The 23,362-nt window shown below is 42.2% G+C and overlaps 1 protein-coding gene across 1 annotated transcript in view; it reads left to right on the top strand.

The window, feature by feature from the left end:
* The window catches only part of LOC103603048 (pappalysin-2-like), a gene marked incomplete at its 3' end in the record, with an annotated part of 159,354 nt that overhangs the window by 33,018 nt on the left and 102,974 nt on the right, over positions 1 to 23,362 (top strand). The window contains exons 3-10 of the mRNA XM_008587526.1: positions 2,336 to 2,629; positions 4,396 to 4,588; positions 7,774 to 7,895; positions 10,890 to 11,379; positions 14,250 to 14,378; positions 17,952 to 18,043; positions 19,932 to 20,125; positions 22,005 to 22,151. Of these exons, the coding sequence (XP_008585748.1) occupies positions 2,336 to 2,629; positions 4,396 to 4,588; positions 7,774 to 7,895; positions 10,890 to 11,379; positions 14,250 to 14,378; positions 17,952 to 18,043; positions 19,932 to 20,125; positions 22,005 to 22,151 (1,661 nt within the window). The remainder of the gene's footprint in view (positions 1 to 2,335; positions 2,630 to 4,395; positions 4,589 to 7,773; positions 7,896 to 10,889; positions 11,380 to 14,249; positions 14,379 to 17,951; positions 18,044 to 19,931; positions 20,126 to 22,004; positions 22,152 to 23,362) is intronic.

The raw sequence follows: 23,362 nt of genomic DNA, 5'->3' as shown, positions 1-23,362 counted from the left end.
ACATCAGTGAAATAACAAAGTGACATTCCATAATGCAATTTGCAAAAGGTTAAGTCTATCCACCCACAAAAACTTGTTCTTACCAAATATTGTCTTTTCCTACAGCAGTTTCCTCAGTATTTTTACATAACAATAAAGCAACTTTTTAAACATATCAATGAGGAGGTTAACCTGCTCTCAAGGACATCTGTCGTCTGTCCTTGAGAGCCAGCAACTTTGCTGTGTTACAATTCTATATCCATAACAGAGACTTTAGCCTGGGGAAAGTTTCCTGTCTTGCAAGCTTAACATTTCTATATGTAATTTTAAAAAGTTAGGTTAAACCTGAAACTACAGGGCTTTGGAAACTAGGCCCTGTGAAATACTTGTGCTTTATAAATGTTAGTATACTCCACAACTGCTTTTGGATATGTAAACGTGAAGTAGTAGGCATCTTGGAGAGTGAAAATACTGCATTTCACCAGATTTATTCAAATACCAGGCACTCCAGATGTTATTGAAATAGAGGTTTTCAAGTTACCTTAACCTTATGTTGACATAATGATAATGACGCACGAATGAAAGAACTTCTATAAAATAACCTTATAAAAGAAAGAAGAAAGGAAAAAGGCACAATGTTAGAGAGTAAGAATTTTTATCAGAAGTAGTTGAAGTGATAAACACAGGAGGTAAGCTCTAGTTCTATTTTAGATGTGAAAGTAGACACGTGTATCTTAGCATGAGGCTGGGCATGGCTTGGTTAATGCCAGTCTGAGTAGTCTGGGGGAGACCAGAATATGGATTTAGAAACTGCCCTTTGCAGTAAGATAGTCACCAGAAAGGCAGGTGGAACTGTCCACTGGAAAAAACAAGTGAGTGTGGCACCAGATTCCCTCTGATTGTGTCCTGCTCATAAAGCCATGTGTGGAGTTGTCAAAGGGGCATTGTATAGAGTTCAGGAATAGGATGTGGTCCTTGGAAATGACCTCGCAAGAGAAAGGTGGGGCTGTTCTTCTGGAGGACTTGCTTTACTCAGAAGACAATAGGTACAGGAAGGACTCAAATGTGAGGAATGAAGCAAGTCCCTGAAACTGGGATCAGACTGGGACAGGAGGGCAGGGCCAGCCTAGCAACACAGGCAAAAGTGACTCTGGACCCCAAAGGTTGATCCAAAGCTATTGACATTCTCTGTCTCAGGTCCTAGAGATGGTATTGGGCCTGATCCTGACAGTTTTGGGGGATAGATAAGGAAAGTTAAGTGGCTCAAACATGGGGAGAGGAGAGAAACAGGGCCTGGAAATTCAATAAGCTAGAACCCCAGACAGAAGGTGGGGCATGCAGAGGTCTTTAGGCTTTTCTTTCATAAGGTTAAAATGATATGACTAGGTCTTTCATCTAAGCCCAATGGGGTGCAATGAACTCTTCTCTGACACACCGCCACTGGTGTTCTCATGGAGGTTTTAGGGGAGTGAGGGTTACCTGTGACATTCTGAATTTCGTGATAGTTCAGTTGGACTTGTCTTTTGTCTCACTGATGTTAGCTCCTTGAGAGGAGGGGTTGTGAAATCAGAAGCAACATGCACAGCTGTCATTTAATAAACTCCTACAATGTGCCAACTGCTTAAGATTAAACAAATGCTGGTGCTATCATCCTCACTTTACAGACAACAAACTGAGCTCTAAGAGGTCAGATATCTGTCAAAGTCCTCAAAGCTGGCATGTGGACGGGCCAGGAGTCAGACCCAAATTTCCCTGGCTCTATATCTCATGTACTTTCACCTAGACCCTGGCTCTCAACCTGAGGAGTTTGAAAAAATACTGATACATGAAGGTCAGATATCTGTCAAAGTCCTCAAAGCTGGCATGTGGACGGGCCAGGAGTCAGACCCAATTTTCCCTGGCTCTATACCTCATGTACCTTCACCTAGACCCTGGCTCTCAACCTGAGGAGTTTGAAAAAATACTGATACATGCACCCCATCCTCAAATATTTGGATTCAGTTCATCTGGGGTAGGATTTAAACCTCTGTATATTTAAAAACTCCCCCAGGTGATTTTAATGTGCAGCCAGGACTGAGAGTTCCGCCCCTCTATCATGTCGTTTTGTCCATACTGACATCCCCAGCCTCTAGGATAGCTCTCACCCATGATAGGGGTTAAAGAAATGTTTATTGATTAGTTCAGAGGGTGTTGGTGGCAAGAGGGAAGAGCAATGAGCAGATGCCACTAGAAGTAATGAAGTTTGTTCTTAGAGGCTGAAATAGAAGATTTGATGTTTGTCAGAAGACAGAATTAAGGATTGGAGGGCTGCTATTCATGCTGTGCTCAGAGATGTCCTGCAAACCTTCTATTGCAGGTGGTGTTGTCCTCAACCCAGCCTACTATGGCATGCCTGGCCACACCAACATCATGATTCACGAAGTGGGGCATGTCCTGGGACTCTACCACGTCTTCAAAGGTGTCAGTGAAAGAGAATCCTGTGATGACCCCTGCAGGGAGACGGTGCCGTCCATGGAAACAGGAGACCTCTGTGCCGACACTGCCCCCACTCCCAAGAGTAAGCTGTGCCAGGACCCAGAGCCTACCAATGACACCTGTGGCTTCACCTCCTTCGCTGGGGCTCCATTCAACAACTACATGAGCTACACAGGTATCATAGCTGTCCTGATGTGTCAGTTTTCTGTTAAGATTGCACGGGGGCCTTTAGGGGTCCCAGAGGGTGGAGGTATGGGAACTGGAGTGAAGCAATCATCCATGTCAGAGGGTTGTAGTGTACTTTTAACAGGATATCCCTTTTTCATGTCTTTGAAGAATGTGAAATACTGAAATATGAAGTGGCCTTGTTGACTGAATTCTCTTCTACAAGAACTTAAAAGAAAAACACACTTCTATTTTGGATAGGATAAAAAAAGCCAAAAGCCCTCTTCAGATCTCCTTGACTTCTAGAACTTGGTTATTCTTGTTCCCACCCACATTCTTAGGAGTTTACTCTGAAGAGGAGTCCGGTAGTTATGGGGGAAAGAGGTTTCTGGGTGAAGGTGGCTCTTTGTACAATTTTGGCAGTTGGTCAGCAAGGTGGCTTGGTTAATTTAATCCCAGGATTTCTTTTTATTTTATGTTATTTAAAAATATATAGATCAGATTCTCTTCTTCCAACAGTAGCCAAGTACTGCTTCTTAGCCTGCCTAGCACCGCCCCCGGCCCCCCCCCCCCCCCCGGCCCCCCCCCCCCCCACAGTGGTGCCATTGCATTTTACAAATGGTGCCTTTTTGGCCCTGGGAATGTCCGTACTGTCTGGCCTTGTCCTTCCTCAATTCAGCTTCTGCATTATCCTTCTTCCCTGTCTCTCACACCTTCTTTATTTCTGGCAAAAAGTAATACTCATCAGTGTCCCAATAATGGACTCAAATTTATCCTTATGATTAAGGAGTGATTTGATTTGATTACCTACTCTAATGGTGAAGGAAGATCATTTTCCTGTAAGTTCTAGGGGCTTGTTTGGTGATAAGTTCTTCTAGAACTACCCCAAAAAGGATAAGCCACCAGACCCTGGTCATGTCTTTGACAGAAAGAAAGAGTGATGAGCTGATTCCATCTGTGACCTATCAAGATGTTTCTGTCCAGGTTTTGCTGTGGTGAATCATTCACATGCACCAGCACCTCTGCCTCCCCCAGCAGGGATGGTGGCCCTTGCCAGGGGCAGAGATACCAGAAAATGGGGTGAAGAGGGCAGAGCTCTTTAGATACCGTCTTTGAGGTGAGAGGAGGAAGCACTTAAGAAGTAGGTTGGGGTAGTATTTGACTGGTGCACTTTCATTGGAAAAGTTCCTGAAATTAAGATAATTCCCTTTTCAACCTTATGAAAAAGTTACCTAATAGGGAGACTTTGCTAGTTCCAAAAGTAAGGCTGGGACAACCATGCCCAGCCCTGCTGTCTCCTTAAATATTTTGGCTCTATCTCCCGTTGAACATCTCCACTGAATACTCACAAGCCTTTGCCAGCAACACGAAGCATTAAAGCAGGTGTCTGCAACTCCACACACGTTCACAAGTGAAAAGGCCATCTGCCGAAACACTGCCATCTTGTGGTTTGCTGACTAAGCAGCCATCAACTTGGAGCAGCCTTGTACTCCAGGGCGAGTTTCACCCTGGGCCACCCTGACATGAAGGTAGTGACCTTGCTTCAGAGATAAGTGCTCTGTCTCTGCCTTCTCTTACTCACCTCAACTTAGATTCTTTACTGGAACAGAATGCATTCATTCATTTAATCAACACGTGTTTATTGAGCCTAATAAATGCAAGATGTTGGGTTAAGTACTGGCAACTCAGCTGTGGACAAGGCAGAATTTATCCCTGCCTTGGCAGGCTTTATGAGTTAAAACCTCCACCTCTCGTGCTCCCTTTTTTTCTCCGCAGACGATGACTGCACTGACAGCTTCAGCCCTAACCAAGTGGCCCGAATGCATTGCTATCTGGACCTTGTGTATCAGCAATGGAGTCAAAGCAGGAAGCCCACCCCCATCCCCATCCCACCCGTGGTTGTCGGGCAGACCCACAAGTCCCTCACCATCCACTGGCTGCCTCCAATCAGTGGAGTTGTGTATGACAGGTGAGAGGGGCGCCTGCTATGGGTGAGCTGGGACATTTTCTCTGTGGCATTTCATTTTAAGAAGGGGAAGGATGTGAAGCGAGAGGAAGCCGCTGCTCAGGGCTGCCTCCTCCCACCTGCTCCGTTGTCGCTTCCTTAGCAGGGCTAAGTATCTACTTTCTCAGTATCTAAGAAAGTCACCTAAGCCACCAATGTACAAGGTGTGCATTAAGATCTCAAGTGACTTATGTGATGTGGGCATTTCTCTTGTTGCACCCTGTGCCTCCCCCTGTTATGGCCACTATCTGATGGAATTGTCACTGTCTGTTCATTTTTCTATCTGCCCCATTCGACTCACAGCCACCCAGGTGCAGGGGACAGCAGGACTATTTTTTGTCTTTGTCTCTTGGTCTGCCTCAATAGACACCCAACACGTGTTTATTGAAGACAAGCACAATACTTAAAACCACCTTTCTTTCATCCTTTGCATATTGGTGTAAACAAATGTCAGGGAAATTTTTATAAAAAGGAGAGAAAGGTAGAAAAAAGAATGACATCTGACAGTTGGTGGTGGATGGGGTAATGTGGTTTAACCGAGAAGAACCAAAATCCCATCAGTGACCTGTGCAGACCGGCCTCTTTCAAAACCTGCCCACTGCCGTATTCTAAATAACAAGAGTGGCTGTCGTCTATTTGGTCCTGTTATGTGTGAAGCACTGTGCTAGGTATTTTACCCAAACTCATCTTATTTAGTCTTTGCAGTAAGTATAACTCCTGCTATATGAGAAATCGGAGGCATACTTTTACATATGGTGGTTAGCCTAAGACCCCACAACTAAATAGAGGTGAATTGGGGGAATCCACTGGAAATCCACTAGTGAGGGACACAGAATAAGTGATTTCTTTGAATTTAAAGCTTTCCTTTTTAGCAGGTAGCTTGTTCCTTTTCCTTATGTCACACTCCTCTGAGTGTCAGGCCCCAGCTAAGGAGCTAGATGTCCCAGGAGTATGCATTTCCATGCCCTTCAGGTTTCCTGAAAGCCTGGGGAGAGAGAACAGGGAAAAGCCAGTGAATCCCTTTTCAAAGTGGTATTACCAGCCTCCTGGGACCTTGAAACTTGTCTTGATACCTGGATGCTTACTTAGTGCATGACAACACTTAGACCTCACAACCCTGCAAAGTAGTTTTCATTGTCATCGGCACCCAAGCTCTGACAGGCTCCATTTGCGAGTCAACACACATCTATGTGATATGTGTAAGGATCATCTTCCTGCAAATGTGACCTTGTGCAGCTTCTGTCGGACTGGCTGAACAGTAAGTCCTCTGTGGGTATGTGCAAACCGGAGTTTTACATCAGTTTATGTAACACATATAAACAATTTAATCTTTCAATTCTCTCTCGGGTACAAATGTTACGATAAAGTAGACATCAGTACTGGCTTGCTGAGAGTCTGTTGGCAGAAAAGGCTGCAATTTGCTTCTTCTCCTCAGCTAGGTGGGCTACAGTTTTGAGGCCTCCCGACATGTGTGTCAGGGGGACTCACGTCACATACCCAGTGATTTGTGTCATGCTTGCAGTTATGTTTACTCCACCTCAGTAGGTATTTGGAGTCCTTATGTCAGAGAGGAGCCCCAGCTACGCACTCAGCAGCAGTCCCAGCAGGGCCAAGTGCATCAGGGAAACGTGGTTTGGAGTGGTGTCCGCATTAGGAGTGAGTGCTGATGGGACCCAGGGTTTGGATCTTAACTACACCTTTTAGTTGCTGAAGTACTGGACACTACATGGTGTTTGGGAACTTGCTTAAAGGAAGTAAAGAACTTGTGACCTTAGGCAATTTACTTAACCTCTCTGAGCCTGAGTTTCCTCATTTGTAAACATAGGGATATTACAGTGATTAGAGATAACTTATGAAAAGCACATAGTAGCACAGTGCCAGGTATGTGAGGTGCTTAATAAATGGGAGCTGCTATCATACTTACTATATTATTTAACAATACCATTTTTCTAGCATAGTCCAAGATATTACTCTTCTCCCCCTACTTTGGAGAGACACTGATTTGATACCTCCATCTTCAGATTTGTCATTCCTAATCGGGCTCTAAAAAGATTCTATGTATCAGGGGCAAGCCTCATAAAAGTGAAATCCCCTTGTTATTTAGCTATTCTTATCTCTACCTCTTTGGGTTACTTCAAATATGGTGCTTGTAGAGCTCTTCATAGACTGTACTAATCTTCTCTTGGGCATCCATAAAATAAGCATTCACAAGGGACTGCTGAGCCCAGTCCCTGTACTACCTGTTGGGGATAGAGAGAAGAAAAGAGCTTGATCTGGACCTGCCACAGTCAAGGAGAGGAAACAGTGTGAATGGAAATTCTCACTACCACATAGCAGTGCCCTGAGAGAGGAGCGAGCAGGTGTGGTGGATGCACGGAGGAGGGCGTGCTGGCCATTCAAAGGAGGCAGGCGAAGTGCCACTGCAGAGGGTATGTTTGAATGGGTTTTGAAGTATGAGTAAGAGTTTGCTAAACAGAAAAACTTGGAAAGTCTTATTGGCAGCAGAGAGAACTGCGTGTTTCATGGAGCTGTGTGAAGGGCACGAGGTGTATGTGAAATAGTGACACGTTCATTGTGATGAGAATATAAAATTCATGAAGGAACTGCAGTAGATGAGGTTGGAGCTAGCTCGTAAAGGACCTTGGGTCATGGTAGGGAATCCAGATACATAGGCGATGGAGAGCCAGTGGACCAATGGACATTACATTTCATATGACTTTTATGTATATGATAAGAACTCATAGAGCTAATAAGTTTATTCTGAGAATCTTTGCTCTAGTGGGGGAAATGCAAGGGACCTTGGAATGGCTGAGAGTCACTATAGAAAGAAGTTTTATGTTGAAAGATTCAGATTGTAATTGCTTTGTGTTTAATACTCCTAGTGCAAAAGCTGCTCACTTTCATCTCCACAGGCTTCCTTTATGACTTAGTTAAATTTTTCTGCTTTGTGACTTTGAGATTTTCATGTCACTATGAATTTGGCAAAGATGAGATCTACACACAAAGGAAACGAGTTGAGAAACAGCTGCATTTCCATTTACCCTCTAGGGCCTTACTAACAATCATTGCCCTTCCCCCAAGTTCTTCCTAATTGCTTATCCCAGTTCATCTAATGCACTCTTCCCATCTCTGTCCCTTGGTCTTCCTAGGGTCCCGGGCAGTGTGTGTGGAGCCTGCACTGAAGATGGGACATTCCGTCAGTATGTGCACACAGCTTCCTCCCGGCGGGTGTGTGACTCCTCAGGTTACTGGACCCCAGAAGAGGCTGTGGGTAAAGTACCATGGCTTTTAAATTCACTATGGCCACTGAACGGGGGTGGATGTAAAGCATGGAGCAGTAGCATGGTGAGAAAAAGGAAAGGCAGTGTGTATGTGTGTGTGAGAGTGCATAGTTTGCTAGAAATTTCCAAGGGCTTTGAAAAGACTGCCTGGTGCCCCTGTGTGGCAAATGTCCCATACATGCTTAATGTGGGGGCCCAGTGGCTGTGGTGAAGCAGAGATCAGCATATAGTACAGAGGGGTGGAGAAGTCAGTTAGACTCAGGGGGCAACTTCAGGGTGAGACGGCTGGCACATGTGCCTACCAGCCCAAGGAGCAGCTTTGCCACGTGACAGTGTAAGCTGATCTCTTACTCCTGTATATCAGGAGAGTGACAGAGAACACAGTGCAGGGAACACTCCTGCACTGGCTAGTGAGTCTGGGTAGGGTGAGGTGGACTAGGTGTTCCACACTGATCGTTCTCATCTATGCTATTTTATGAGTCTATTAGTCACTGATGCTAGTTGTGCTTTGGATATGATCTAAGCTAGGCTCTTGGAGGAGGAAAGTGTTTTCTGATGTCTCTTTTCCTGTCCCTCCCCCAATTTCACAAACAGCCACATACTCACTCACATATGTATATCAGTGCCCTTAAGACAAATTACAGCATGAATCTCTCCCCAGTTCAATTCCAGAAAATGCTGTTGACATGACTTTACAGCTCCTCCTGACAACTGGTTTGCCTTCTTCCATCATTATCATCTTTAATGTTTACTTCATCATCATCTTTTTTCTTTGGGTTTTTTTTTTTTTTGTCTCTTGTAATTATTAAGATCCTAAAAGCTACTCAGTAAGATGTGTTGGTCACAATCCTATTTGAATTAATTTGCAGTTTTAGATGTGACAAGAAAAAAAGGAGGACTTTGGTCTAAGAGTCTATAGGATCTGTAAGATGTCATCTTGGGCTGTCAGTTACTCAAGTGACAGGACCTTGAGGAGAAATCTGGAGAGAGATGACTGAATTGACTTATTGTATATGACTTTTTTAAAATGAGAGTTTTCAGGGAAGAATGGAAAGTGAATATAAAATTTACTGCATTGGACTCATTTAGAGATTGGCATTTTTATAAAAGGCCCTTTCTGTGGCAAACAGTTTGTTCTGTGCTGGTGTTTTAATGCCACTTTAACTCCCTGGCCCTGTACTTTTGTCTTTTCAATTCATGGAAAAATTTAGTTATTTTGTAGAGGAGAAGAGAATTAGAAGTTTTGGGTTCTAATTTCTGTGTCGTGTCTTGAGGCAAACCAAGTCAACTGCTAGGGCCTTCACTTCATATTTTAACATGAGGTCATCATAAAAACTTTCTGACAGGCCGTGCTGCTGTTGGGTTGGCTTCCAATGGACTTTACTTTGCTAATATTTTGGGATAAGCATTGGAAAATACTGCTAAGAAATATTGTTCTTTCTTTGCTTTGAAAGGATGAAGGACCAGATCATATTTAAAATACATGCCATAAAAGTAATTGAATCCATAACAGAATAGACACAAATATATGAATTTATGGATATGATCAAAATGTAATTAATGACACTTAATGAACCCTCATTGACACCATCTACTTTCTACATGCTATGGGGAATAGAAAATTGAACCAGACATATTCTCTGCTTAATTATCAGCCTCTTGGAGAGAACTTCTCTGACTCCATAATCTAAAATAGCTCCCAGACCCACCTCATAATTCTGTTTTCTTGTATTCCTTACTTTTTTTCCAAAGATGCCACTACTACTTGAAATCATAATTTATGTTTCATTATCTATTTATTGCAAAGTATATGAAGGCACGACCTTCATCTCTGTTGTTGGCCACTTTCTCTCCAATAACTAGATTAGTGCTGGGTATAAAAGAGGCACACACTCAATTTTTGCTGAATGAATGAATGAATGAATCAACACACATAGTTGGCAAAAAACAATAAAACAATAAGGATGATAAAATGTAACATCCTCTCCACCCCCCATTTGAATTTGTTTCCTCTGGGGTTTGAGACATTCTCTATTTTCAAAATTCTGAAGGGCTCAATAATTCTACCTTTTCAAATGCAGAGACAATTTCTATACTATACTAGCTTAGCAATGCAGGGGTTAAATATTATTACTTATTTTATAAATGAGGAAATTGAAGCTTAGACCTGCCATAGTCACACAGCTAATGGCACAATGATGGTTAGAGCCTAACCCTGCTGATCCCTAATTCAGCACTTTCTCTTTGATTCCCTCATCCAATATAAAATAAAACCACCTTGAATGGATTCTTTCCATAGAGCTGACCTTAATATATTTGTGATACTTGATTTTTCACCATTATGTTTTTAGTCAGCTACTGAATCTCCATTTTCTCCCACTCAATAATACGTGTTTACATTTCCTGCCTGCAGTTTCCCCCACACGGTTACCTGCATGCTCACTTCACATGTGCCTGAACTGTAAGGGAGATTCCAGTGTATGGTTTCACAGCTTGGCCAACAGTCCATTCAAAGGATTGCCAATGTGGGATCTTAGGGAATGAAAGAAGTTTTGTGAGGAAAACTACAGAGTGCAGTGACAGACTGAAATGAACACTGGGCTTCAGAAGCATTCCTTTATCATAAATTATTAATAAACTAAGTGCATGTAATTCCGCCCTGCTCAAGGATTCTTTCAGGACATGATTTAACTTCCCTGCATCAGCCTCATGTTTCCACCCAGGATCTGGGTTTCTCCATTCCCAGTTCCCTGCCGGGTTTCTCTTATTAAAGGGCACCCTGTACAGCTGATAGGGTAACAAAAGCATCACGCTTTTTACTTTTACACCTTTGTCCTCATTAGTACTTAAAATCTAACCCACTAAGCCGACCAACTTCTGCAGGAATTCCAAGTGTCCTCTTTGTGGCCACCCATATGGGCGCTCATGTTCAGATTTTTAAGGGCACTTACTGATGGATCTTTCTCCCCCCCCCTCCCCCCCAGGGCCTCCTGACGTGGATCGGCCCTGCGAGCCCAGCTTGCAGGCCTGGAGTCCCGAGCTGCACCTGCACCACATGAACATGACGGTCCCCTGCCCCGCGGAAGGCTGTAGCCTGGAGCTGCTCTTCCGCCACCCGGTCCTGGCCGACACCCTCACCCTATGGATCACGTACCTCGCCATGGACTCCCCCAGGGCTCTCTTTGACACGGAGATCTTGCTGGAACACCAGGAGTCTGTGCACCTGGGCCCCTTAGACACTTTCTGTGACACCCCACTCACTGTCAAACTGCACGTGGATGGGAAGGTCACGGGGGTGAAAGTCTACACCTTCGACGAGCGGATGGAGATCGACGCGGCGCTGCTGACGTCCCAGCCCCACAGTCCCTTGTGCTCTGGCTGCAGGCCCGTGAGGTACCGGGTGCTCCGCGAGCCCCCGTTCTCCAGTGGCTTGCCCGCGGTGGTGACACACCCGCACCGGAAGTTCACGGACGTGTGAGTGGGGCTTCCAGGCTCTAGGGGCTCTAGGGGTGGATTTTGTTTCTACTTTCCCCACTTTTTTACGTTCTGACATGCTCTTAGTTGGAGATATGTTTAAAATCTCAGAGGGGATTTTATTCTAAAATAGCCTGAGATGAAGAAAGAGGTGTCCCAGAAAGGGCAAGGAGGTGTTCTGATTGCTGATGCTGTCACTGTGATTATGGAGAAAAGACGGGTTGGTCAGGATCAGATGCTCCTGTCTAGTGACAGTTTCATTTCTGATTCCTGGCAGTGGCTTTCTGATCATCTGCCACAGCTCCTGTAACGTTCAAAAGTTAGTCACCTCTCCACTCGCTGAGCAGAGAGGCCGGTCCCTCCACGTACTGCCCCGTCTCGTGACTCATTCATGACTTGCGTTTCATTCTTTCCCTCTTTTCTCTTCTCATTCCCCTCCCTCCTTTCTTTCTCTTCCAACTCCCCTCTTTCTCTTGCTTCTGTTTATTCTTTCTAAATTTGGTGAGTTCTACCATGTTCCTGGCCCTTTGTGCCCAGTGCTGTGGACACGGACTAAGACAAGGTCATGACCTACAGAGAATTCAGTGTCTAGAGAAGGAGGCTGGTATCTCCAAAGGCAAGTTCTGTCCACCTCAGAATTCTCCTCGGAGACTGCCGAGAGGGTGGGACTAGGCTAAAGCTAAGTTTTACCCGAGATGCTGTGTCAGTTAGGTAGTGCTGCAGTGCAAATCATCACGAGATGCAGTGGATTTCAACAGCACATGTATTTCTCACGATTCCATGGGTGGGCTGGGTGTTCTCCTCTGGACTGACTTGGCTGGATTTAGATGGCCCGGGGTGACCTCATGCACATATTGGAGGCCTCAGCTGAGACAGCTGGCATGGAAGGGAAGATGAGGGCCTCCTTCCTCATGGTCTCTCAAGACTGGGCCTGGGCTGCTTCTCGCAGTGGGGGAAGGGTTTCCACAGCAGGGAGGGCAAGCCCTGATGCTTGCTCTTTTCAACTCTCTGCTTTATGTGAGTCATCATAATGTTCCTCTAGCAAAGCAAGTCATGCAGCCAATTCCCAGTTCAAGGGATGGTGAAATAAACTCTCCCTTCTGATGGAAGAGGGACAAAATCGCATTGCAGGGGGGTGCATCTTGGATGGGGTAGCCATTTGGCAGTCTGCCGCAGCTACACAAAAAGCAGAGAATAGTGTCCACCTTGAGCTTCTTTACATTTTTCTTCCCATATTTGCTCTCTTAATTAGAACTAGAAGACAGTGAAATGGTTGAAAAGCTAATGGGGGAAGGCTTTAAAAAGGAAAAATATTATTTTTGAGTTTCTCTCATAAGGTGGTTAAATGACATTTGTTATCTAACTTGATAGACACACACGGACACACACAAACAAAGTTTAAGGCCAACAATATCCCATTTTATAGATGAGAAAACTGAGGCTTAACTTTAATTTGGTTGAATAGCTAGTAAATAAATGGCATACTCAGGATTAAAATCCAACTTTCTGACCGAATCTCATTTTGACCCTCTTTCCTCAGTAACACCCTGCCTTTTATAAGCTCAGATCATTGAAAGCTGGGGCTACCTGCTGCTGAGTTCCCCCCAAAAAGAGTAAACACGGGCTGACGTTACCCGCCGGTCTTTTCCCAGCCACGGAACAGTGTAAGACTTTTATGCATGGCTGGATAGGAAGTTCGACAGAAACCCTGCTGTAAAGGGAAACCATCAGCATTGATTAGGATATAAAATTGGTTTTGCTTTAGAAATATCTGGCACTCTCATGAGAGGGTTGCTTCTATAAAAAGGAAAGCTAATTTAGAATTCAAAAGTCTTTAATATTTAGGTATCTTTCCTGGTAAAGTACATAAAAGCCAGTACAGAGGTTTTTCAAGGTGTTTTTGAAACCCCAAGACATTTCCTGCTTGCTGGCTGTTGCATCAGGTGAGGCAATGGAGGCTTTGTGGTCGAGGTGAAAAAGGGAGGGTGTTGGCAGGAGATTTCTGGTGGCAACTCACGGCAGCCCCAGCAACCCTTTGAAGGTCTGTCCTCCTAAGTAACTCCCATCTCAGCTTGACTTTGGTGGTAGTTGTCCTATTAGGGCAGATACCAGACAAAATTAAGATGAGGGCAGAACTTCTTTGGAACCAGCAGCTTCACTTGGTGGGCCCTCTCCCCTTCAACTGATCAGTGCACGTGGGCTTGAGAGACAGCCAGATAAGCACCCCTCATCTCTGGCATCAATGGACACAACTCTATTCCTGAGATATATGCATTTTAACAGTTTTGGAGGTGGGGAGTAATTTAATGCATTTCTAATTGTGGAATTTCTTGCATTTCCAAAGTGGTGAAAGTGTTCTTACCTCTTTCTGTGACAGAGTTGCTCTTACCCCTAAGTTTTCAGTCTCCTCAAGACAAGAATTCTCTGGAGAGATAAGAACACTGTGACCCACAGAACTAAGAAGGGCTTTGCTGAGCCCAAACTCTCAAGCTTTCATTCCCAGTTTTTTTGATTATTTTGAAAATAGACTGGTTTTTCAATAATTGTTTTTTGTGTTTGTTTTTTTAACACGGTAAAAGTGTACTTAAAATACCATCCTCCTAGATTGTCTAGGACCATTAAATTCAGTGTCAGCTCACAAGCTAATGTCTACTGTTTGGAACATTCAGGGAATACCGAAATGAATACGCTTCAAACATTCTGTTGCTCTATAGATTACATGCCCTCGTCCCTGTTTCGGACTATGCGGCATATGTTTAACATTTATGTTCCCTGTGATATTTCCCTTAAACTCCTGCGAACTACTACAAAGGGCCCAGGGTATATCTCACTTTGTGGATGTAGTGGTCACGGCCCACTGGTTTCCACAGGGAGGTCACACCTGGGCAGATGTATCGGTACCAAGTTCAAGCTGAAGCTGGAGCAGAACTGGGTGAAGCTTCACCTCCTCTGAACCACGTCCACGGAGCTCCCTACTGTGGAGATGGGAAGGTGGCAGGGTGAGTACCGCACGTGTGGGAATGTGTGCTCAAGGACACTGTCCTGCTCTGACCAGGAGGTGCAGCTTCCAGTTGAAGTTTGATTTGTTTTGTAAATGTAGGGGGCAGGGCACTATGTGATTCTAGTGCTGAAATGACTAAATTTGGGACATGCTCCTGACCTTCAGAGTTCACTGACATCTCTGCGTAGTTACCGAGGGACTTACTTTATTCAGAGCTCACCCCAGAGTATCGCAGTAGTGGGACTGATTCTTTGGGCTTCCTCTTAAGGCTGTGCAGTGATTCGGGGGAGGAATTTATGCAGCAGAGGGCTACTCATCAGACGATGCTGAAAGAGGACATCTTTTGCACCAATGGCCTGTCCTATACTACTAACTAGCTGCGTGACCGGAGGAAAGTCAGTATAGCTTTCTGAGCTTCAGTTGCTAATTTCACCCCTGGAAGAACTGATTACAATGTAATTTGTAGCTATTCTGTAAGTATCACCAGGGTAAAGATGGAATCAGTCTGGTTTCTTAACATATCATGTTCCTTTTCATGTTGCCCTTTTGTGATATCAACTGAGGAAACATTCATTCTGGTTTGCCTGGGATTTTCCTAATTTTAGCACCAAAAAATGCCAAGTACCAGGAAAACCAGGACAGTTGGTCACCCTACATCAACCTACCCTTAATGCTCATCTAACCTAATTTGTTGCTCATACAAAGCTGTTGGGAGTAGGAGTCTGGAAGGCCAGGCACTGTGATTTGTCTTAGATTCTGCCTCCTAGTAAGGTGGCCTATTTTTGATTTCCCAGACCAGGTGAAAATATATTGTACCTTGAAACCCTAATGGGAATCAATTTTGTAGCCTTTCTTGGGATCCCATCTGATTGTTTAGAAGTCGGTAAACATTGTTTATCTTCTCAGTCATGTAAGATCCTTAAGCTATAGTGTAAGCTTTTCACAGAAGTATAAACACTACATGTTCCCAGACTTCATTGATACACCGAGATACACCGAAGCGATTGAGGTCACTTTCATACCCAAATCTCGCTAGTTTGCTTCCCCCTCCTGCCTAACTCAGCCTCGGCCTGCTACCTCCCTTCCCCATCTCAAATCAAACTTCTCCCTGGGGTTGCCTCCCGTGTGTACAGAACAAGTCTGATTGTTGCTGCTGTTGCTGTTTTCCCTGTTCTGGTTGCTTCCTTTTAAGTCTGCAGTCCACCAGTCAAGGTGTTTGGGGGGCTGGGTTACCATTGCTACACTGGCAGAGCCTTCCCTGAACACAATACTCTGCCCTATGTCATAGTGTTTTCTAAGATAGTTATCTTGTGGTGGCCATCCCAGGGCCCCAGCATGTCACATCGGCCAGGGGGGGAGGGGGCAGAAAGGGGTGAAGGACCCTCTCCCTTCCTTGGTATTACACATTCTGTCCTGTGCCGTGAAACAGCTTCACCTAAAGCAGCAATGCTTGGCTACTGGGTCTAAAAAGGTTCCTTATCAAAATATTCTTTTAAACTTGTATTTCTTCTCTGTGCAGAGTAATTAGTGCTGCCATCCAATGGGAAGATGTCTCTGTTATACACAAAACAAGAATGAGCCATGCAAATTATTTAATCCATGTGGGCATCACTTGTCAATAAGTCTATCAAAAGAAACACAGTGGAGGGCCCTGAAATTGTGAGCAGTATTTATTCAGAAGTTGATCATCTCAATTTGTGCTGTCTAATATGGGAGCCACCCAGACACGTGTGGCTCTTGAACCTTTGAATGTGGCAAATGCAACTAAAAAACTGAATATTTAATTTAATTTAATTTAAATTTAGTTCAAAAACTGAAACTCAATTCAGTTATTGGAAAATCTTTAAGTATATTTGAAACAACTTGAGTTAGTGAACTACTTTTTCAATTATAATTTTTTTGAAATCTAAGTACAGATCAAGTATTTGAATCGAGATGTCATAAGTGAAAAATATACACTAGATTTCCAAGGCTTAGTATGCAAAAAATAATGTAAAATATTTCATTAATAATTTTATACTAATTATAGGTTGAAATGATTGTATTTTGGATATGTTGGGTTAGGTGAAGTTTATTATTAAAAAAACTAATTTTATCTGTTTCTTTTTACTTTTTTATTGACTGCTAGAAAATTAAAAATTGTACATGTGGCTCTCATCATATTTCTGTTGGGCAGCACTGCACAACATGATACATGATACGCTTATACTAGTTGTTTAGATTATCTTCAAGATGAAAATATAAAATTGCCAACTTCTGAGATTGTGTCCTGGTACCCATGTAGCAAAACACTGATGTAGGTTAATCTTCTCTCCATAGATGAGTAAACTGAGGTATGCAGTATTTGCAGATTTCCTGAATTTCTTATATTTATTAGTCCCCAGAGAAGTGTCTTTTCATTGAACCACATTGCGTTTATGTAAAAAAAGAATTTGAGGTTTCCCAATTTTCTTCAATTATGTTGTTTTTTATATCTCTTTCATCTTTTCTCTACTCCCAGCTTACTGTTTAAAATATTATTATATCATAGCATATTTTAATTCACTTTAAAGCATTCTCATATCTAATTATTTAATCTTTAATCTATCCCCATGAGGTATACTTTAAACAGTGCACTATTAGTAATGTCCTAGGTCTGAAAACACTTTAGCATTACGAAGCCCTTTATCTACTGAGTTAAAATATATGTCCATTTTGAACATGCTGAAAAGTCATGGGGAAAAAATGCTAACTGTCATCCATTTTGCAATAGTCAAATCTTGGTTCTTTCGTAGGAGCTTCAACCCAAGTATATCCATTTTGTTCCCATAATATGCTTCATGTTCCCTGCACTATAAACTAACTCCCCTACCTCTACCTAAATTTAGTCATCAGTTATATCAGCACTTGAGGTTCAAAACAAAAATGACATTTTCTTCTCCCACTTTGTTTCTTCCCTGCAATATATATTGCCTGCCACCAGGTGGTAGTAGGGAGTAAGGACAGGATATGAGCTCTAGAGATGCCCTGGGCTGAGAGTCAGCTGCAATGGGGCTGCTTAAGTCTCCCAGTAAATACCCAGGAGATTCAATTCTGCAAAATCTTAACTTTTACAACAACTGTATCTAGATAGAATAAAACAATGAAAACACAAAGAAATATCAGATAAAAATGAGTAGAAAACAAAACCACACATAGGCAGGTTTTCTCCTCACCAAATCAGCTAACTATAAGACATCATTTATTACAGGACTAGTAAGCTTTTTCCAAGCTTAAGACCCTCTACCAGAAACACTGTCAGGACCCTCATGGATTGCCTAGATGTTTCTAAGCCATGAGCTACTTGACTTCCAGGAATTCCCACAACCCACTGGACATGCCAATCAACAATCATTGCTCAAACTGCATCTACTTTAAATGTCTGTATTTTTTTTTTCAGTAAAAGCATTCTCGTAGCTCCTACTTTTCTCCAGCTTACACTTTTTAATATGCAATGAGGAATTTTAAGAATTTAAAATGATGTTAGCTAAACAAGAAAAATCATTTTATGTATGTATGTGTGCATGTATATATGTATATTTTTACTTTCTAGGAGCCTGGGAGAAGAGTGTGATGATGGAGACCTTTTGAGTGGAGATGGCTGCTCAAGAGCGTGTGAACTAGAGGAAGGGTTCAACTGTGTGGGTGAGTTGAGAAGTTCCTGCCTGGGATTATGCCTTATTTTTGGAGGTGTCTCAGTGTATTCTCTTTGTGAGTTCTTGATATCCTGTAACATCTAGCTTAGTGATAATAATAGGAACAGTAACATTTGATGTGGCCATTGTGTGCCAGGCACTAATTTTTTCATGTATATTATCTCTTTTAATCCTTATAATAACTATGAGGAAACTAAAACTGAGGCACAGAGAGCTTAAATAACTTGCTTTTGCTTAATCAGCTAGAAGTGGTAAAGTCAGGAATTGAGCCAAGGAAGTATGGCTCTAGAATTGACATGCTAAACCATTCATTAGGTTTTACTGCTTTCTAGTTTAATGTTTGTTACTAAAGATTTTTCTTGAGTCCTCATGAGTAACACCAAAATGTCAGATAATTAGCACAATCATACAGACTCTATATCCAAATCAGTGTAAGGAAACATTCTAAGTCAAAGGGAGTGCAAGATACCTCTTGGTGGCTGTGTTTAACAAATAAGATCATGAAGGATGACAGAGGGCCATAACATTGTTCTAGTCCTGGAGAATCACTGGTAACAAATTATAACTAGGTGACTTTGACTCTAGATCCTTGCCACTCAGGGAAGCAGTCTTCAACACTTCTCCCAATTCTGATTAAAACCACCATTAACAAGTTTTTAGATGCATGTTATTTCCACTGGTTCTGCCAGTGAAGAATGCACCTTGAAACAGACAATTCTGCTAAGAATGGCCTTATCTGTTGTAAAATTCTTCTCCCTTTTTCCGGTTTGGAAACTGAGGTTCAGAACATTTCAGTGACTCATCCATCAAGGCCTTTGCAGAGCCAGCCTTGGAGCTCAGCTTCCCTTACGTTTAATCAAGTACATTTTCCTTGCTGTGAAACTACAGGGGATCCATTTTTTTTCCTGTGTAATTTGACTACCATTCAGACATTTGAAATGCCTCCCCATTATTCTCTTTTCCAATCCAAACATCCCCTCATGTGATTGGGTTTCCAGATCCTTTCCTATTTACCCCAGTCTGGCATGCTTTGTGTGGTCAATGCCCAGAAAGGAATCCAACACTCCAGATGTGGTCTGGCTGTGCAGAATACACTGCACCGATTACCTTCCTCTTTTGTATGCAAGTATTTGCTAATGCCACCTCTGTTTGCAACATTTCTTTTTGGTAGCCACATAGTGGTCTTGTATTGAATATAAGTATATACTCTGCAAACACTGTGCCTTCCCCAGTGTAACTCAAGACTCATTTAACTTAAGAGCAGACCTTACTTTATTTCTATCGCATTTGATCCCATAAAGTTTGGCTAATATTTCCTTCCCCTCCAACTCCAGTAAGACTATATCTAAATTACTTTAACTATATTCAAATGCCATATTTAAGACTATACTTAAATTATTGACAGGGTAAAGTTAAAATGATATATTCTACTATTAGACATCTTTTTCAGGGAGTAATAAGTTTATTGTGTGCTAAGCACATAGTTCTATATCATAATTTCTCAGGAGATTAGGTTTGAAGGAACCATTGTGAAATGTATTTTTAAAGTATTGTAGTCTGTTATTTTCAGATAGATTGAAAAGAATCACAGACAAAAAATTTTAAGTCCAGGATAAGAAAAAATAGAGAGAGAAGGAAAAGAAGCAGTCATTGGGTTATAAATAGAAAAACAGAATAAAACAAAAGGAATTACCTCCTGTGTGTGTGTGTGTGTGTGTGTGTGTGTGTGTGTGTGTGTGTGTCCATGTTTGGGCTGGACAATTACTGAATTCTCTCTAGTGGGCTGGAGAAGGAATGTTGTGAACACTCCCATGTTAATTTTTTTTCTGTGACATATATGAAAACATTCTTTCAGTTCATACAATGTTTCTTGGCAGGGGAGCCAAGCCTTTGCTACATGTTCGAGGGAGATGGGATATGTGAGCCTTTTGAGAAGGAAACCAGCACCATAGACTGTGGTCTCTATACTCCCAAAGGATACTTGGATCTGTGGGCTACCCAAGCTTACTCCTCCCATGAAGACAAGAAGATGTGTCCTGTTTCCTTGGTAACTGGAGAACCTCATTCCATGGTAAGTTAAGCCAGATGAACAGAGTCAAGGCAGAGCAAAATCGTGAAGTGACTCCCCCAGATGCTTAATGGGAACTTACATTTTACTCCAGACTTTGACATCAGATTTTGTCCTACTGATCTCAGAACAAGATAATGTTAAACAAAAAGCTGCTAGATTAGCAATAAAATCCTGCCCCCCACACTTACCTCACCAGTTTTTTTCTGGGAACTTTTGACTATGCAGTAGCTTACTCGAAGGTATATACAAGCTTCTTAAAACCTAACCTATGTGTGCACGTAGAAGTTACATTACACTTGGGCTCTGTGTTTAGTAGAATTTATTTTAAAAGAAGAAAAAGAAGTAGTAAGGAGTCAGAAGGCCTGGGTTACATTACTGGATCCACCAGTATTCCTATTATTATTATGTGACATTGGACAAGTCACTTAACCTCTCTGGCCCCGATTTTTTGTATATAAAATGGGTATAGTAATATCTTTTGCATTTAATTCAATGGTTTATTAAGGATCAAAGACATTTAAAATATATATTAAAAATCAAAATATAATTTGATTCAAAGAGTTATTATTATTGAAGGAATTCTAGACTTAGTACTAAAAGCAAATCTTTAGGTATATAATTTTCCCTGAATATTCACCTAAATAGGAGATCCTCTGAGGACTCTACGATGCTATACCAGTGACATCTATGAATTATAGTTGAATAGTGAAAAGAAGATCATGGGTTCTTGGTTCTCAGGTACCATTCCAGATGCTTCCACTGCCAAATAAACTCTGCCATTCATCCTAACAGCGGACACTTCTTTTACAGAAATGAGATTTTAGCCCTATAGGTATTTTAGGTCAGGATGGAATAAATTGGATTTTGGACTTGAGGAGACATCTCTGAAGAGGTTGAGAAACAAGCCAAGGCTGGTGCTCCAGTTCAAGGATCGCATCAAGGCCCTGGGTCTTCTAGATTCCAGCTCTTCCATCTTGGCTTGTAGCCTTCCTGCTCCTGCTCATAGCATGGCTGGGCCTCCCCTAGGCATGAAGTCAGCATTTCAAGTAGAATGAAGGGGGCAGGCCTAAGGGAGATAGAATAGCTGCATGCCAACTGAGTCTTTAAGTGGGAAAATGGCAGCTTTTCTGGAAGTTCAATGCTATAGACGTCCACCTACATCTTATTGATCAGATCCAGGCTACTTCATCCCTCTTAATTGTAAGGAACCCTGAGGAGACGAGCATTTATAACTGGATACACTGTCCCCCTGAATGAAATTGGAGTGTGTTAATAAGAAAGAGGAAATAGACATGGTTGGGCAACTAGCTGTTTCTGCCACACTCTCTCTGCCTAATTCTGGCATCTTTCTCTGAGGATGACAGGAAGCCAGGAAAGTTGGGAGATTGTTGGGTTAGTGACAGTTCTCTGAAGTGGCTTTTAGTTTAGCCTGTTCGTCTTCCCTAAGTGAAGTGGGAGAAATTTCCTGGAGTTTTGCTTCTCAGGCTCCCTTACCCAGCTGAATGCTCAGGGGTCCCCTGACTCAGTAGCCTCACTCTTGGGGCCAGTTGGTGCTGCTTGGGAAGGACCTGGACAACATCCTGGACAGACTTCCATGGTTTATGGAGCAGTTGCCTGAAACGTGCTAGCACTATTCCTGGGCAAGATCCCTGGGCTGACAGTGGGCTGAGAGTTGTTATGTGGGTCTTTCTACTCTGGCAACTTATATCCGGAGCCTGAGAGAGAGTATGGAGAAATGCTTCTACACTGAGAAAAGTTTTCTGACAGTCATGTGATCATTGGGCACTCAAAAAGAGAGAAAAACTTTGGTTTTGAGCTGAAGAGTTTCACTGTCTTATGTCTCACACACACATCACTTTTGGTTGAAATTGCATTTCAGATTTGCACATCAGACCATCCAGATTTACCCAAGCCACGTCCCCTGACTGGCTGGTTTCCCTGTGTCATCAGTGGAAATAAACCTCAGGATGAAGGGAGTGAGCAGCGAGAAGGTAGCCTGGAGAAAGAGAAGGAGGTTTGGCTCGAAGTAAGTGGCCCAGATGGTTTTTTTGTGAAGGCTGTAGATAAGAGTGTGAGTGTGCGCATGCATATATGAAAAATGATGCACTGGAATGGCTTATCAGGAACTTTCCTATTGTTTCTCCAAGTTTTTATATTTTCAATTTATTTTTACCTCTTTACATTGTAAACTTCTTTCTGTATGTTTATCAAAGTGTAACACACACACAGTGAAGTGCAAAAATCAGAAATGCACAGCTTAATAATTTTTGCAAGGTGGACATCCTCTTTAACCACCACACAAATCAAGAAACAGGGCAATACACTCACCCCCACAAGGCTCCCTCATGCCCTTTCTCAGTCAGCGCACCACAGAGGTATCTACCATTTTTACTTCTATCACAATAGATTACTTTTGCCTCTTTGTGAACTTTATACAAAAAACTTTATAGTATGTACTCCTTGTGTCTGATTCTTTCTTACTCAGCATTCATATGCGTAGGATTCATTCATGCTGCTTTACAGTAGTGTTCATTTTTATGGTGTCGAAACATTCCAGCGTGTGAACACACCACAATATATTTAGCCATTCCAATGTTGATGATATTTAGGTTATATCCAGTTTTTCTCTATTATGCTACTACAAATCATTCTGCTACAAGCATTTCTGTACATTTATTGCAGTTAACATGTATACACAGATGGGTATATTTGGCACTGATAGATCATAGGTAGGCCAGCTTTAGTAGGTAATCCCAAATGATTTTCCACGGTGGTTGTCCTAATTTATACTCCCATCAGAGGTTTATGAGTGTTTCAATTGCTTCACATTTCCACCAACACTTGATATTTTAAGTCTTAATTTTAATCATTTTGGTAAGTATGTAAAGGTAGCTCCTTGTGGTTTCAGTTCGCATTTTCATGATGACTAACGAGATTGGGAGCCTTTTTATGTATATTTGCAATTTGTGTAGTTCGCATTTTCATGATGACTAACGAGATTGGGAGCCTTTTTATGTATATTTGCAATTTGTTTGTGTTTTTTTTTTGAAGACCATAGTCAAGCCTTTTGCTCAATTTTTTTTATCACTTTCTTCTTAATTTATATAATTTCTTTATAATTATCTGAATATAAATCCTTTTTCAGTTATTTGCTCTTTAATATCTTCCAACACTCTATGGCTAACGTTTTCTTGCTGTTAATGTTATCATTAGATTAACCAAAGCTCTAAATTTTAC

The sequence above is a fragment of the Galeopterus variegatus genome, unplaced genomic scaffold, assembly GCF_000696425.1.
Source record: "Galeopterus variegatus unplaced genomic scaffold, G_variegatus-3.0.2 Scaffold4411, whole genome shotgun sequence".
In the NCBI taxonomy this organism is placed as follows: Eukaryota; Metazoa; Chordata; class Mammalia; order Dermoptera; family Cynocephalidae; genus Galeopterus; species Galeopterus variegatus.
This window is presented reverse-complemented; position numbering and strand designations above follow the sequence as displayed.